Source organism: Erpetoichthys calabaricus, chromosome 9, assembly GCF_900747795.2.
Source record: "Erpetoichthys calabaricus chromosome 9, fErpCal1.3, whole genome shotgun sequence".
In the NCBI taxonomy this organism is placed as follows: Eukaryota; Metazoa; Chordata; class Cladistia; order Polypteriformes; family Polypteridae; genus Erpetoichthys; species Erpetoichthys calabaricus.
In genome coordinates, this window is record NC_041402.2 from 49,342,699 (window position 1) to 49,359,931 (window position 17,233).

At 38.1% G+C, this 17,233-nt stretch overlaps 1 protein-coding gene across 1 annotated transcript in view; it reads left to right on the top strand.

The window, feature by feature from the left end:
* The window catches only part of ranbp10 (RAN binding protein 10), a 133,987-nt gene that overhangs the window by 40,583 nt on the left and 76,171 nt on the right, over positions 1-17,233 (top strand). The window contains exon 3 of the mRNA XM_028809625.2: positions 7,709-7,761. Coding sequence (XP_028665458.1) covers positions 7,709-7,761 — 53 coding nt within the window. The remainder of the gene's footprint in view (positions 1-7,708; positions 7,762-17,233) is intronic.

The window sequence follows — 17,233 nt, forward strand, 5'->3', positions numbered from 1 at the left end:
GCTAATGCAAAAAACCAATGAAGTGCAATTGAAAATGCCATTCAAGCCTTCCTTGTTGCAACAAGTAGGTTAATTTTTTTTCTCTTATTTTTTTCAGTAAGAAGGTTCTGTATTTTATTTGATATTTTCTTTTTTCATTAATGTAATTTTTAATGAAGGCCTTTTCATGACACTCTTTTCAAGTTTTACTTTTATGTGCAAAAGACAAATTAAGTGCAATTTAAAATAAAATTTTTTCCTTCCTTGTTGCAACAAGTAGGTTCATATTTTATTTTCTCTTGTTTTCCTCAATAAGAAAGTCCTATACTTTTATTTTGTATTTCTTTCTTTTTTATATATGTCTTTTCAATAAAAAGCCTTTTCATGATTCTTTTTTAATACTTTGCCTAAATAGCATTTGTCATTCTATATAATGCCAAGGTATTACATACAATGCCTAGGGAAAGTATACAGGTGCTGGTCATTAAATTAGAATATCATGACAAAGTTGATTTATTTCAGTAATTCCATTCAAAAAGTGAAACTTGTATATTAGATTCATTCATTACACACAGACTGATGTATTTCAAATGTTTATTTCTTTTAATGTTGATGATTATAACTGATGTAGAAGAAGAATGTTCTCCTCAGCACCATGTATTTTGTGTGTTTAGTAAATTAGAATTTTTATAATAACTATTTTGTAACTTGCCAGTGAGAGACGCTTTGGCTTATGAACTAACAAAAATATGTTATTCCAGGGTTCAGGAGAAATAGTGTCCACATGAATAAAATCTAAGCTGTTTCTTGTTTTTTTCCTCTCTCAGAGTGAATGTTTCAGGGACAAGGTCACAAGGCTGCAGAAAGTACCTGTAGTTTATGCAAAGGCGTCTCTCCTGTGCTTAGCTTTGAGAACACAGATAATGCTTAGCTCAACAGACATATTGTTTAACTTTACTGTTTTGATAAGGATGTTCTTTCTGTCTTATTAATCATGAAATGCTGAATTATAAAAAACCCCTCCTAATTTTTTCTTGGTGTTCAATTGAGCTTTGCGGCAATAAGTTATGCTCTTTTGGATCTCTACTTACTGTGACTCTGAATGAATAAAAAAGAGAATTGAGAAATATTATCTGCCTGCTTTTCAGTGTGCCTTTTTCATCCACACTGACAACTAATGAAAGTCCCAAATTCAGTATCTCAGAAAATTAGAATATTGTGAAAAGGTTCAATATTGAAGATACCTGGTGCCACACTCTAATCAGCTAATTAACTCAAAACACCTGCAAAAGCCTTTAAATGGTCTCTCAGTCTAGTTCTGTAGGCTACACAATCATGGGGAAGACTGCTGACTTGACAGTTGTCCAAAAGACGACCATTGACACCTTGCACAAGGAGGGCAAGACACAAAAGGTCATTGCTAAAGAGGCTGGCTGTTCACAGAGCTCTGTGTCCAAGCACATTAATAGAGAGGCGAAGGGAAGGACAAGATGTGGTAGAAAAAAGTGTACAAGCATTAGGGATAACCGCACCCTGGTGAGGATTGTGAAAAAAAAACCCATTCAAAAATGTGGGGGAGATTCACAAAGAGTGGACTGCAGCTGGATTCAGTGCTTCAAGAACCACCACGCACAGACGTATGCAAGACATGTGTTTCAGCTGTCAGCATTCCTTGTGTCAAGCCACTCTTGAACAAGAAACAGCGTCAGAAGCGTCTCGCCTTTGGACTGCTGCTGAGTGGTCCAAAGTTGTGTTCTCTGATGAAAGTAAATTTTGCATTTCCTTTGGAAATCAAGGTCCCAGAGTCTGGAGGAAGAGAGGAGAGGGACAGAATCCACGTTGCTTGAGGTCCAGTGTAAAGTTTCCACAGTCAGTGATGGTTTGGGGTGCCATGTCATCTGCTGGTGTTGGTCCATTGTGTTTTCTGAGGTCCAAGGTCAACGCAGCCATCTACCAGGAAGTTTTAGAGCACTTCATGCTTCTTGCTGCTGACGAACTTTATGGAGATGCTGATTTCATTTTCCAACAGGACCTGGCACCTGCACACAGTGCCAAAGCTACCAGTACCTGGTTTAAGGACCATGGTACAGTATCCCTGTTCTTGATTAGCCAGCAAACTCGCCTGACCTTAACCCCATAGAAAATCTATTAATAGATTAACTCCATAGAAAATCTAGTAATAAATTGACTCTAGATGAGTGTAGGTGTTTGCTGGCTTTTCATAGGTGATTCCTTCTTATAACCTTGAATTGGATTAATGAGCTTGAGAATGTAATGTTATGTTATACCATTTTATGCCAAGCTTTTAATAAAGAATTTCTTTTGCAAATATTGCATGATATGCCCAAATACTCAAAATTAATAAAGATATGTTTCATCCTATTTGGTTATCCATATGGTTCCTAGCCATAATTATTTAAAAAAAGTGTACATATTGGGTGCATGGTTATTCAGTTAATCACCAATGTTATTAATTCAAAAATGTATATACAGTGCATCTGGAAAGTATTCACAGCGCATCACTTTTTCCACATTTTGTTATGTTACAGCCTTATTCCTAAATGGATTAAATTCATTTTTTTCCTCAGAATTCTACACACAACACCCCATAATGACAGCGTGAAAAAAGTTTACTTGAGATTTTTGCAAATTTATTAAAAATAAAAAAATTGAGAAAGCACAAACAGGTGCCATTAATACAGGCAACGAGTGGAGGACAGAGGAGCCTCTTACAGAAGAAGTTACAGGTCTGTGAGAGCCAGAAATCTTGCTTGTTTGTAGGTGACCAAATACTTATTTTCCACCATAATTTGCAAATAAATTCTTCATAAGTCAGACAATGTGATTTTCTGGATTTTTTTTTCTCATTTTGTCTCTCATAGTTGAGGTATACTTATGATGAAAATTACAGGCCTCTCTCATCTTTTTAAGTGGGAGAACTTGCACAATTGGTGGCTGACTAAATACTTTTTTGCCCCACTGTACATAAGTATTCACAGCCTTTGCCATGAAGCTCGAAATTGAGCTCAGGTGCATCCTGTTTCCCCTGATCATCCTTGAGATGTTTCTGCAGCTTAATTGGAATCCACCTGTGGTAATTTCAGTTGGTTGGACATGATTTGGAAAGGCACACACCTGTCTATATAAGGTCCCACAGTTGACAGGTCATGTCAGAGCACAAACCAAGCATGAAGTCAAAGGAATTGTCTATAGACCTCCGAGAGAGGATTGTCTCGAGGCACAAATCTGGGGAAGGTTACAGAAAAATTTCTGCTGCTTTGAAGGGCCCAATGAGCACAGTGGCCTCCATCATCCATAAGTAGAAGAAGTTTGAAACCACCAGGACTCTTCCTATAGAGCTGGCCGGCCATCTAAACTGAGTGATTGGGGGAGAAGGGCCTTAGTCAGGGAGGTGACCAAGAACCCGATGGTCACTCTGTCAGAGCTCCAGAGGTCCTCTGTGGAGAGAGGAGAACCTTCCAGAAGGACAACCATCTCTGCAGCAATCCACCAATCAGGCCTGTATGGTAGAGTGGCCAGACGGAAGCCACTCCTTAGTAAAAGGCACATGGCAGCCCACCTGGAGTTTGCCAAAAGGCACCTGAAGGACTCTCAGACCATGAGAATGAAAATTCTCTAGTCTGATGAGACAAAGATTGAACTCTTTGGTGTGAATGCCAGGCGTCACATTTGGGGGAAACCTGGCACCATCCCTACAGTGAAGCATGGTGGTGGCAGCATCATGCTGTGGGGATGTTTTTCAGCGGCTGGAACTGGGAGACTAGTCAGGATAAAGGGAAAGATGACTGCAGCAATGTTCAGAGACATCCTGGATGAAAACCTGCTCTAGAGCGCTCTTGACCTCAGACTGGGGCGACGGTTCATCTTTCAGCAGGACAACGACCCTAAGCACACAGCCAAGATATCAAAGGAGTGGCTTCAGGACAACTCTGTGAATGTCCTTGAGTGGCCCAGCCAGAGCCCAGACTTGAATCCGATTGAACATCTCTGGAGAGATCTTAAAATGGCTGTGCACCAACGCTTCCCATCCAACCTGATGGAGCTTGAGAGGTGCTGCAAAGAGGAATGGGCGAAACTGGCCAAGGATAGGTGTGCCAAGCTTGTGACATCATATTCAAAAAGACTTGAGGCTGTAATTGCTGCCAAAGGTGCATTGACAAAGTATTGAGCAAAGGCTGTGAATACTTATGTACATGTGATTTCTCAGTTTTTTTATTTTTAATAAATTTGCAAAAACCTCAAGTAAACTTTTTTCACGTTGTCATTATGGGGTGTTGTGTGTAGAATTCTGAGGAAAAAAATGAATTTAATCCATTTTGGAATAAGGCTGTAACATAACAAAATGTGGAAAAAGTGATGCACTGTGAATACTTTCCGGATGCACTGTACTGTATACTGTCAGTGTATAGGGGATGCATGTCTCATCTCTACATACGGTTAAATCATTTCCAGAAAAAGTGTTCATCTCAGGGGCATGATTATACATTTAATCACAAATGTTAATAATTCAAAAATGTATTTATACTGTCAGGGGATGCATGTCTCACCTTTACATACTGTTAAGTCATTTCCCTTTTTAAATATTCATTTTCATTTGATTATTTTGCTTTATATTTTATACTTTTATTTACATTTTCTCTTAATTGCATGCCACTTAATCAGCTTTCTTGCAGCTTTAAAGTTTACAAATGAAAATAACCATGTGCAACCACATTTCTCTTTCTGGACTCTTCATCTATCCAGATGTTTATAAGGTGTTTATTGTGCACTAATCTCATTTAGTGACTACCTATATTCATTTTGTTATATAAAGAAAAGCTCAGTTTTGACAGGTAAGATTGAAATGTCATTGAATCAGTCTCATGATTCAGAGTGGTGGCTCTGAGGTTAAGGATCGGAGTTGATATCTGGAAGGTTGCCGGTTCAAATTCTGTTACTGCCAGAAGGGGTGTTACTCCATTGGGCTCTTGAGCATGGCCCTTAACCTGCAAATTTCTCTAGGCGCAATAGCTGACCCCGTGTTCTGACCTGCAAAAGTCATGCGAAAAGACAATTTGCCTTCCACAGTGTTTTTTGATTTACACAGTGACCTCTTTTAGTACATCGTACAACTGTAAATAGTTAAGTAACTGAATTTCTGCATGTCTAAAAACACTGCTGTTGCGAAAGATGGAAGGACATAAGTTTCATAGACAGATAGATAGATAGATAGATACTTTATTAATCCCAATGGGAAATTCACATTATCCAGCAGCAGTATATTGATACAATAAATAATATTAAATTAAAGATTGATAATAATAATAATGCCGGTGAAAAACAGACAATAACTTTGTAAAATGTTAAATGTTAACGTTTACCCTCTGGGTGGAATTGAAGAGTCGCCTAGTTTGGGGGAGGAACGATCTCCTCAATCTCAGTGGAGCAGGACAGTGACAGCAGTCTGTCGCTGAAGCTGCTCTTCTGTCTGGAGATGATACTATTTAGTGGATGCAGTGGATTCTCCATAATTGATAGGAGCCTGCTGAGCGCCCTTTGCTCTGCCACAGATGTTAAACTGTCCAGCTCCATGCCAACAATAGAGCCTGCCTTCCTCACCAGTTTGTCCAGGCATGAGGAGTCTTTCTTCTTAATGCTGCCTCCCCAGCACACCACCGCGTAGAAGAGGGCGCTCGCCACAACTGTTTGATAGATCATCTGCAGCATCTTATTGCAGATGTTGAAGGACGCCAGCCTTCTAAGAAAATATAACCGGCTCTGTCCTTTCTTGCACAGAGCATCAGTATTGGCAGTCCAGTCTAATTTATCATCCAGCTGCACTCCCAGATATTTATAGGTCTGCACCATCTGCACACAGTCACCTTTGATGATCACTGGGTCCATGAGGGGTCTGGGCCTCCTAAAATCCACCACCAGCTCCTTGGTTTTGCTGGTGTTCAGTTGTAGGTGGTTTGAGTCGCACCATTTAACAAAGTCATTGATTAGGTCCCTATACTCCTCCTCCAGCCCATTCCTGATGCAGCCCATGATAGCAGTGTCATCAGCAAACTTCTGCACGTGGCTGGACTCCGAGTTGTGTTGGAAGTCCGATGTATATAGGCTGAACAGGACCGGAGAAAGTACAGTCCCTTGTGGCGCTCCTGTGTTGCTAACCACAATGTCAGACGTGCAGTTCCCAAGACGCACATACTGAGGTCTGTCTTTAAGATAGTCCACGATCCATGCCACCAGGTATGAATCTACTCCCATCTCTGTCAGCTTGTCCCTAAGGAGCAGAGGTTGGATTGTGTTGAAGGCGCTAGAGAAGTCTAGAAACATAATTCTTACAGCACCACTGCCTCTGTCTAAGTGGGAGAGGGATCGGTGTAGCATATAGATGATGGCATCCTCTGCTCCCACCTTCTCCTGATATGCAAACTGCAGAGGGTCAAGGGCGTGTTGAACTTGTGGCCTAAGGTGGTGAAGCAGCAGCATTGATTGATTCATTGATTTATTTGTAAAATAAAAGGTATCCCATTTTATTTGTGCAGTTAAATTTGTGAACATTGTAAGAGCAAGGTGAAAACTTAATTCACTACAAAAGCAAAAGGGTCCAAATAATTGCTATTTTTTGTTAATGGAACCCAATGCTCTAGTAGTACAATATCAGTGATCTGCAGCAACAACTTTATCTTCTTCATTTAGCTTTCTTAGGTAAAGAATGTCCTATTGGTGTAAATCAAGAGCATTTAAATAAATATCCTTTGTGCTAATCATAACACTTTCCTCCATTCGGTACAAACATTTCAATCATTTGAAAGAGTGTTGCAGAGAAAAGTTATGTTTAATCCTACATTAATTATTGTTGACCTAAGGCATCTGGTAATTATCTAACAAATGCATATATTATGTTAATTAGAAAGGTTTAAATATACTGCTATTTTGGTTATTACAGTAAAAATCACAGTGATCCACAGCCAGTGACTAAAATAACTAACAGTTCTGCAAAGATGCATCCCCAGGTACCACATTCCTGAAATGTAAATTGAACTGTGTGTATAAATATGTAAATATTTCATACTAACTTGTCGATTATATTTTGTTTTTATTTGACTTATATTCTGAACATTCATAATTATTCATATATTGTATTATGATGCCACGTGAGGCAATGTTGTTGTATGTTGTTTCACATATGCTAGTTAGAATTTCATTACTCTGTATATGTGACAATAATAAACAAAAAATAAATCTGTAATTCCACATAAATTTGTTCAAACAGTCAGTTTTCTCCATTCTTCAGCAAATTCATTGTTCTAATTAAACCAAAAGATGAGAAGAAATTATTTCAATATAATCTTTGCTTGTAAAAATGTTTATACTGCCTAATCAAGACATATTGGGACCTTGGTTTTAGCTTGGGCCCTGGGCCTTCTTTGAACTACTGTAACTAATTCATTTTTTAATATGGTGTTATCTTAATAGCTTCTTCTGTTCTAGCTAGCTGTGCATTTGTGACTCAGTCCCATTGGATGACAGTCTGCATTCACACTACTATTTTTACCTTGGCATTCCGTAATGCTTGGGAGAATACTATTATCTTTACAAGCTGACAGTTTTAGCTTTATTAATATATCAGATGAAGAGCTCCCAGTTAATTAAATGTAAAGTTGAGTTTTTTATGTGTTAACATTTCTTAATTTTTTTTTTTTTTTTTTTTTTTTTTTAGATACATGGGAATAGGACTATCTGCCCAAGGTGTCAATATGAACCGACTTCCTGGTGAGTAATTGATAGCGATGGCGTCTCTGCATTGTAGTAAACAATAAATGAATTTATTGTTAAAATGTTTATAACAAATTTATTCATCATAATGAAATGTTTCCAATTTTCTTTGAAATTTCTCATCTGGAAAAATATTTATTTGTTGGAAATTCACTTTGTTCCTGACCTTCTAGACCGATTTCAAGTTGTTTGGGCAAGCCTTTCCATCTATAGGCATATGTTTGCTCATGTGTGCATTTGTGCCGTCAGACCTATTTAGTTCCACCTTAGGGCTTGAAGGTTTGGACTTTTAAATGACTGATTTTGTATGAATCAATTTATAGGGTGCACAAACTTGTACATCCCACTGTTTTGTAGGGTTATCATCATTATCATGTTGATTACTTATGCACAATACAATTTAATTTAGTACTTTACCCATTGAATAAAAATAAGAGATTTATGAATATTTGTTTGCTTCTTTTCTTCATTGTTAAGAATTTGATATTGATAATGAGATATTCTTCAATATTATCACATTTGGGTGTTGTACTGTATAGCCTAAATTGTGAAACGCAGTATGTCTTGCTTTCTCATGTGAGGCTTACTGGAGGACTTTGTCTTCCTTGCCATTGTCCAATGTCATGGTCGCTATTTTGATCATCCAGAGCTCCTTCCATGCTCCTCCAACGATCATTTCTTTTCCACATTCACATGTTGCTGGCTCCACATAACACTACAGAGTTGGAGCCCAAGGCAACACGGTCTGCTGTTACTTTCCCCAAGTCTTTGAGCTGAACCAAGCCAGTATCCTTCCCGAGACTGATTGGCACCCATATAGCTTGTGAATGGACTGAAGCTGCACTTTTAAGTATTTGATTGTCTCACTCTGTATTTTATACTCACACACATAGCTTTTTCTTTCTCTCTCAGGTCTGTGTTTCCACACCAGCATTTTCATTCCAAAAATACTACTGATTGATAGCATTGTTTTGTTAATGTTTTGAATAGCACAGTATGCTTCATAATAGAACATTTCAGAAATTAATACTAGAATTAAAAAGATTTTCTAACTTATTAAGACTGAATCGGGGAACTGGAGAAAAAAATAATGATATATAATTAAAATGTCCAGAGAGCAAATGCCATTCATTTTGACTTCATGTCAAGCATGTTACTTTTATTGAAAAGATACAACAAAGTACAGCGTATGGAAATTAAAAAAAGGAACAGGAGACTTCCTGATGAAGGGTACATTTCAAGTCTAAGGAGCATACGTGTAGAGTTGCTTTTATTAAGCACTACCTAAATTGTTATTTTAAACAAAAACATCTGTTCACGTGTAAACTGTGCAGTAGCCAGTACAGGCAGCCTTCAGGTTATGAAGGAGTTCTACTTCTGCCGATGTTCATAATTCAGTTTTTTATGCAAGATGGAAATTACAATAACAATGTCTTAATAAAAATATGGTTAAAAATGGATAATGCTGTATTACTTAATTTATAGGAAAATGTTGACCTTATGCTTAAAAAAACATCCTACCATTTTTGATATTGACGAAGTACATCATGGAATTAGCAAAGGCATAATAATGGCACAAAAAGGCACCACTAACTGACAATTGATCCCTTAGCAGATACATGCTTTCTTTCAATAAGAGTGTATCGCCCCTTCCCACCAGCTGTACCCTCCAGAGGTGGCATGGCTTTGAGATTTACAAAGGATGCTGGGAATTACAAGCAGCAGGTTCTGTCTCTCCTTGGCTAAGCCCACAGTTACCTATCTAACTGCTCACCTGAGACAGAACATATTGTGCAGCTGTGATTGTTACCTGTTACATTCAGTGATAGGTATTGTATTTGCCTATAAAATTGCTTTGAGTATCACCTCCCCTGATTGAGCTGACAAGTGACTGCATGTGCTACTGGTTACATTTGGCAATATGTGCTTGGCTCCAGGATGTTTCTAAAATGGTCGTAAAATGTAACCATAAATAGACTTTGGCAATTATCATTTCTACTTAGCTGACCTGTGGCAATTGAAATCATTGAAACTTTAAATTAATTATATTGTAACAGATGTAAAAGGCTGTAAACATATGTGTCAGCACTTGCTCCCCCTTGGATATCTGTGAGCCGCATTCTACTAAAAGCTGGTTTATACACTTCACACGTTCATGCTGGGTGCAGTGGCTGTGTATTCCAAATGGTGAATTTCAACAAGAGGTTGGTTATGTTTGTGCCAGAATAAGGAACAAAGGGCTGAATATAATGCAACCGGTCATCAAAATGCGAGGACAACATGCGAAACATTTAAAGTTCATCTGGCTATCATGTATGTCCCCTGTTATGAAGATATCTGTGCTCTGTGGAATTGAGTTTTCCCACTAAGGTGTGATTGTCATGGATTTCCTCATGTTCACGCATCTTTGCATGCCATTTCTCTTATGATTTAATGTGTGCTCCATGGAAAATGCCAGCCTGTATGTCAGTAAACACTCACACACAGTGATGTCATGAAGTCAACATTTTAAGATTGCAAGTGTGTTACATGTTATTGTCGTTTTACTGGTGCTCTCTGTGATTGATGGCGGACTGCAAACTTTGTTAAAATAGTATTGATAAATGCCACTTTGTTAGTTGTTATTTCAGTCGTTTTGTTGTGCTTACTGTATGTTATGCTACCAGTAATTCTTCAAAGGGAGCTCATCAACAAAGAAATGTGGAAAATAAGATTTTGTAAAAAGTTATTAATAGTTATAATTTAATAATTCATTACTTGACACCCAAGAACTCTGTACAAAGACATTTTGACGACCAATTGTTAAGATAAATGTAATAATGCACTTTCATGCCATATGTAGTGACTTGCTCTTAAACATTTACTCAGGTAACTTTTTTGTGGGGGAACAAAGACAATGGGAAAAACTTTGTTTTGGAACTCAAATTTCAACTGCATCATGTGAATCATTAAAACCGTGTAAATGAAATAGTTTAACTTCTATAAAAAAAAATCCCTTACTTGTCATGACCACCCCTTTAAATTTGGGGACAATCTCATTTTCACAGTTGGTATCATTATCCTATAAAACTATTTTTCTTGAATATTACATGCACAGTTGATCATGGCAGATTAAAACTGATAAAGCTGTGAACACTGTGTAGTGAAAGTGCTGTACAGTGTCTTTAATAAGCCTATCTGGCAGTCTTCTATTGCACATTCATATCTACTGTGCCCCTCCATCACTTCCACCAGGAGGCACACTCATTTCCATAGCTGAGCCTTTGCTGAAGAAATGTGTGCCTCTGTAAGTTGCTTGGAAAATGTATAGCTGTATAGCTAAAATTGTTCAAAATGTATTCTAAAAGACTGTAGACAGTCTTCTACATCAGTTTCATATTTAATGTGCATCTCCATCCACTTTAGAGGACACTCATTTTCCACAGGTGAGCCTTTGTTATTGAAATGCTGATCTGTTTACAAAATGAGCACTGAGCAGCTAAAATTGAGCTAAATCTATTTAAAAGAATCTGGAGAGTCTTTTGTCACTTTTTTCTCTACTGTGCTATTTTGCCATATCCAGAGGAAGGGATGATTATTTCCCCAGCTTTTGCAGAGTTATAAAAATGCATGCCCCCTTTCTGCTGCTTACATAATCTATCATGATTCATGGCCAGATGATTTAACCACTTTTGGATAAAATGACACTGACATTTTAATTAACTGGTATCAAGAAGACCTGTTGAAGAATGCATGTGATGTCACAGCTGAGCAAAATAATGGAGATTGCAAAAAATTAAGTTTAAAAGCCAATTTTCACACAAGTCTTACAACAGTTTGTGGGAAGTCTTACTGACAAAAGAGCCTTATTGTACAGATTTCCACAAAATTCTGCATCTTGTTGAGATCATGTTTGTTTTGCCTATTTCAGCAGCTCAGTGTGAACATGGCCTTTCAGTACAGAACAGAATAAAATCAAAATTGTGAAACTCACTCAATGTTTCAACCTTAGAGGATTTAGTCACAATCAGTAGAGAAGGCCCTGAGCAGTTTCCCCAGCCCTGTGTCAAACACTCCCTCATTTCAATCAACAAGAAAAGAAGACCAAATTACACTGGATGGCCCTCTGACACTGACATTCTGATGGTCAGTGACATAGATTCAGAGCCTGAGTAAATAACACTGTTCTTAGTGACTATACATAGTTTAAAAGATACCCAAATCATCAAGACAGGCATAAATACACAAGGGAAGGATGCAATGTACAAGTCAAGTCAAGTTGGGGAGCTTGCACTGGTATAGTGCGTTGCCACAACCATTACACGACGAAACAACTTGGGATCCCGGTTTGCAACCCCCCAGGCAGACACGTGGTCCAGTCTCACCCTCCGGAAATGACCCTCTATCTGCCGCAGCCAGGTGTTACGTGGGTGACCCCTTGGCCTGGTCCAGCCACTCGGGTCCCCAACAATGAGGATCTTACGAGCCGGATCACCCTCGGGGAAACGCACCACATGGCCGTAGTACCGTAACTGATGCACCCTCACAATCCAGGTAATGTGCCTCATTCGGAACTTCATGAGCAACCGCTCATTCGACACAAAGTCAAACCAACAGTACCCAAGGGTTTTCCAGAGAGACACAGTACCAACGGAGTCCAGTCTTCGTCTCAGGTCACTGGATAGTGTCCATGTCTCGCAACCATATAGCAAGACAGGAAGCACCAGGAATCTAAAGACGGACCTTCGCCCTTTTGCATAGATACTGGGAGCGCCACACACAACTTTCCAGTGACTTCATGACCCCCCATGCTCTCCTAATCCGTCTACTGACTTCATAGGAAGAGTCACCAGAGACATGAATGTCAGTGCCAAGGTAAGTAAACCTCTCAACAAGGTCAACACTCTCTCCGCAAACAGACACACTGCTGATGGCTGTACCCAAGAGGTCATTAAAGGCCTGGGTCTTGGTTTTTATCCAGGACACTCGCAAGCCCAGACACTCGGACTCCTCAAACGACCCAATCAGAGCCTCCATTGACTCCGCGAAGATCACAGCATCGTCAGCAAAGTCAAGATCCGTGAATCTTTCTTCACCAACAGATGCCCCACAGCCGCTGGACTCCATGACCTTGCCCAACACCCAGTCCATACAAGCATTGAACAAAGTAGGAGCAAGAACACACCCCTGACGAACCCCAGAATCAACTGGGAAAAACACAGAGGTCCTGCCTCCACTCTGCACAGCACTCACAGTACCAGTGTACAGGCCAGCCATGATATCCAGCAACCTCGAGGGGATCCCGCGAACCCTCAGGATGTCCCACAGGGCAGCTCGATTAACTGAGTCGAGTGCTTTCTGAAAATCAACAAAGGCTACAAAGAAACATTTGTGTTTGTGCTCTATGAGAACCCTCAGTGCCAGGATACGGTCGATGGTAGACTTTTTAGGCGTAAAACCAGACTGTTCTGGTCGCTGGTAGGTGAGCAAGTGATCACGGATCCTATTGAGGACGACTCTAACAAGGACCTTACCCAGCACTGAGAGCAGTGTTATCCCTTTGTAGTTTCTGAAATACAGGCGATCACCCTTCCCTTTCCAGATAGGGACGACAAGTCCCGTTTTCCAGTTAGTTGGGATGTACAAGAGTAGAAAATGTACAAGAGAAGAAAAATAATTAGGCACATATACATGCAGGTTAGAAAAGTAAGAGATTGAAAGATTGATATTTTACACAGTTGATTATTTGGCACCTAAATCAAAGCTATTGGCTCCTACTTTTTTCTTTTAGGGGTCTCTGGCTCCTTGAGGTGAATTTTTGTCTGGGATTCTGATGTGCACATGAAATTACAAAATGAGTGAAAATGGTGATGAAGCCCATAGTGTGCAGTGAAATTAATTGCTGTTCGTAACATCTGCTATATATATGTATATCATTAAAGATAGTTTGCTTTATGTGTAATTACAAAAAGAAAGCTGCTAGATGTAAATTTCACATCTTTATGTGCTTGTTAGTAATTTGCAAAACTACTGTAACACAAGACCAGGTTTAATTTAGTGACTTCATTATCTCTTGATAAGATTGGAATTTAGTGACTTCATTATCTCTTGATAAGATTGGCTTATCATTGGAGTTTTATTAGTCTTTGGTTATACTTCCTTTGTCCTTAGGTTTTTTGGGTGTTATAAAATCCCCAACGGCCTATATCTTTAGGTGTTAGTATATGTTCTGGTTTATAGTTGTGAACTAGTTGTCCCTGTTATCTTGGTGTATATTATGATGCATCTGTCTTTTTGACAGTAAAATAATATTATTAAATTAGAAAATAATTAATGTGTTTTTTTTTGTTTGAAATAGCACTTTGGACTAATTGAGAAATATTGCAAAACAAAAATAACAATATTGGAACATAGGCCAAAACAAAATAAAAATTTTACTAATGTGATATTGATTTCCTTGTAATTTAGAAATGTAATGTTGTGGATTTTTATGTCAATTACAACTAGTATAGTTGTGTATATCACTACTTTGACATTCATAGTGCACTAGTATTTGTTATTATTTTACACTGATTTGAAAGCAATACAAAAATGAGTGCCTCTGTAACTTCCCCAAATTTTTGTTCCTGCCAGGCAGTTGCAGTTAGTTGGTAAACTAAGAATTAATCTAAATGTTTTATAATGTTGATGTTTATGATTAAATCTCTTAAATGTCTGAATGCAATGTATGTTTCATGAACATGATGTAAGGTATGTGGATTAAACTAATGCTGTGCCTTAGCAGTGAAATCTGTATTTAGACTTGCTCTAAATTATGCAAGTTCTGAGTTTATAGATAAATCCCACATTTTATTATTAAAAAAAAAACTTATTTTAATTATGTAATTCAAAAACTATAATTGTAGATAAAAGCTACAGAGAAATCATTTGAAAATCTTGTATTATGATAATATGGTATTTTAAAAATTTTAAAATTGACTTAAAACTGTATTAAAAATGGCAATTTGTTTAAGGTTATTTTATCTTTCATGCTTGCAGCTAAGCTGGATCAGCTGGCCTTTTGATTTGATTGTCTTAAATGTAATAGTTTGGCTTGTGTGGGTTCAATGTCCATAATGTCCATGTCATTTTTTGGTCAATCGGCCCAGCACCAATTTTAAAGATTCCTGAATTTATGTACTGCATTTATATGAATGAAAATATAAAAAAATCAGCACAAACATTATTTTTAAGTAAATCACTTTAGAACTAAACAATGGCAGTTCTTCCATAAAACTCATTAGGGAGCCACATCTTTCCTACCACATAACTCATTAAAATAACATGTACTGCACAAAGTAATTTTGAAATTAAATTAACTTCAAACTGTATTATTAATCTCTGCAATCATGTTTCAAAAATCATTTTGCAGTTGTTATGCTAAAATCTCATTGTTCCTAATACTTGCATCAGTTAAAAATGTTTTCATAATATTAAATTGTCCTTAATAACAGGCTTTTCGTATAGAGCATACGTTTGGCAATTTGACATATTCTTCATCAATTTTAGAAATTTCACAAATTAGTTCTGATGCCCATCTAGTTTGAATTTTATTTTTGATGCAAAACGTGAAATAATTGTTTTCCTCAAATATACTTGTTTTGCCAAAGTGATCCCACAGGACATGTGGAAATATTAGTTTCTGTAGGTATTATTTAGGTTGGGTCACCAATAATGAGCTGTACCAGGAATATAATGCAAAGTTAACTTCTCCCAGGATTTTAGTGAAGAACTCTTGATATTAATTTCATTGTATTTCCATACTCAACCCATTTTGATATTTCATGACTTCATATTCATATTGCTCTGTCTTTAGATTCTGTTAATTTATTTATTCCAAAGAATTTCACATTTCTTTTTAATGGCTGTTGGATGGCGTTGGTTTTAGAATTGAATATGAAGATTTTTTTTTGTTTAGGGCCTTTTTAGTCAGAATCAGCTTTATAAGTACAGTATTAACAATATATGAACAGTATTGCAAGACCCAGGGAGGATGAAACTAACCATTTTTGAGCTTGATGGCCTGTGGGGAAAAACTGTTCTTGTATCTTTTTGCTTTGGCATATATTGATCTACAATGCCTGGCCAATAGAAGAAGTTCAAAAAGGTTGTGGCCTGGGTGTAAGGGGTCAGTAATGATATTCCTAGCCCGTTTCATGACTCTGGAATAATACCAGCTCTGTAAGTTGGGCAGACTGGCACCAGTGATATTTTCGACAGACCTGATTATTCGATGTAGCCTGTTTTGTCATGTTTAGTCACTAATCTGATCCACACTGTTATGAATGAGCTGAAAAGAGACTCCATGACTGCTGTGAAAAACTGAATCAGCAGCTCCTGGGAAAGGTTGAATTTCCTCAGCTGTCGCAGTATGTACAATCGCTGTTGTGCCCATTTTATGATGGATCCTTCATTGGTCTCTCCCATTTCAAGTCCTGGGAGCATATACATCCTAGAATGGGAAGGTTTCCACAAATTTCACAGCAGTATTAGGTATGGAGAGAGGGGATAATATTGTGGGACCTCTCCTAAAATCCACTGTCATCACCACAGTTCTAAGAGTATTTAGCTATTTTTACTACTACACCAAAGGACCAGCTGCTCAACCTCACATCTCTAAGCAGACTTGTCACCATTCCTGATGAGTCCAATGATCGTTGTGTCATCTACATATTTGATAAGTTTGACAGAGTGGTTCTTAGAGGTGCAGTCATTAATGTAGAGGAAGAAGAGTAGTGGGGAGAGCACACATCTTTGGGGGGGTGCCTTTGTTGATCGTATGATAGCTAGATATGAGTTTCCCCAGTTTCACTTGCTGTTTCCTATTGTTCAGGAAATTGGTGATCCATTGACAGGTGGAGGCAGGGATGAAAAGCTGGGTGATTTCAGTGGAGGAGCTCTAGGCTTATTCTGTTGAAAGCAGAGCTGAAGTCCACAAACAGAATTCTTGAATACTAGGGGGCTCCGCCCCCTGCTCGCTTCGCTCGCCAACCCCTGGCGTTGGGGCATGAGAAAGAGTGAGATGTATGATTTAGATATAGTACAGTGTGCAGGTTTGGATGATGCGTATAGAAATAAAAAATAGAGTGTTTGGCATAGAGTAATGTTTTATTGGAATATTTCTTTGTATACAACATTAGTAGTAAAGATGGTGTCTTGTCCTTGAATGAGTCTTCCTTGGCATGGATCATTTATAATTTTAACTTTAACGTCAGATGAACGTCGAACACGTGAGAAGGCAACATAAAGTTGTCCATGTCCAAAAACGGGTTCAGAGAGGTAGATGCCAACCTTGTCCATGGTTTGTCCTTGTGATTTGTTGATGGTCATGGCAAATGCAGCTTTAATGGGGAACTGTCGGCGTTTCAATATAAAAGGTAATTCTAGGTCAGAACTCGTAAGGTCAATTCTAGGAATGAGAACAGTATTGTTAGCATGTGATCCTGTAAGA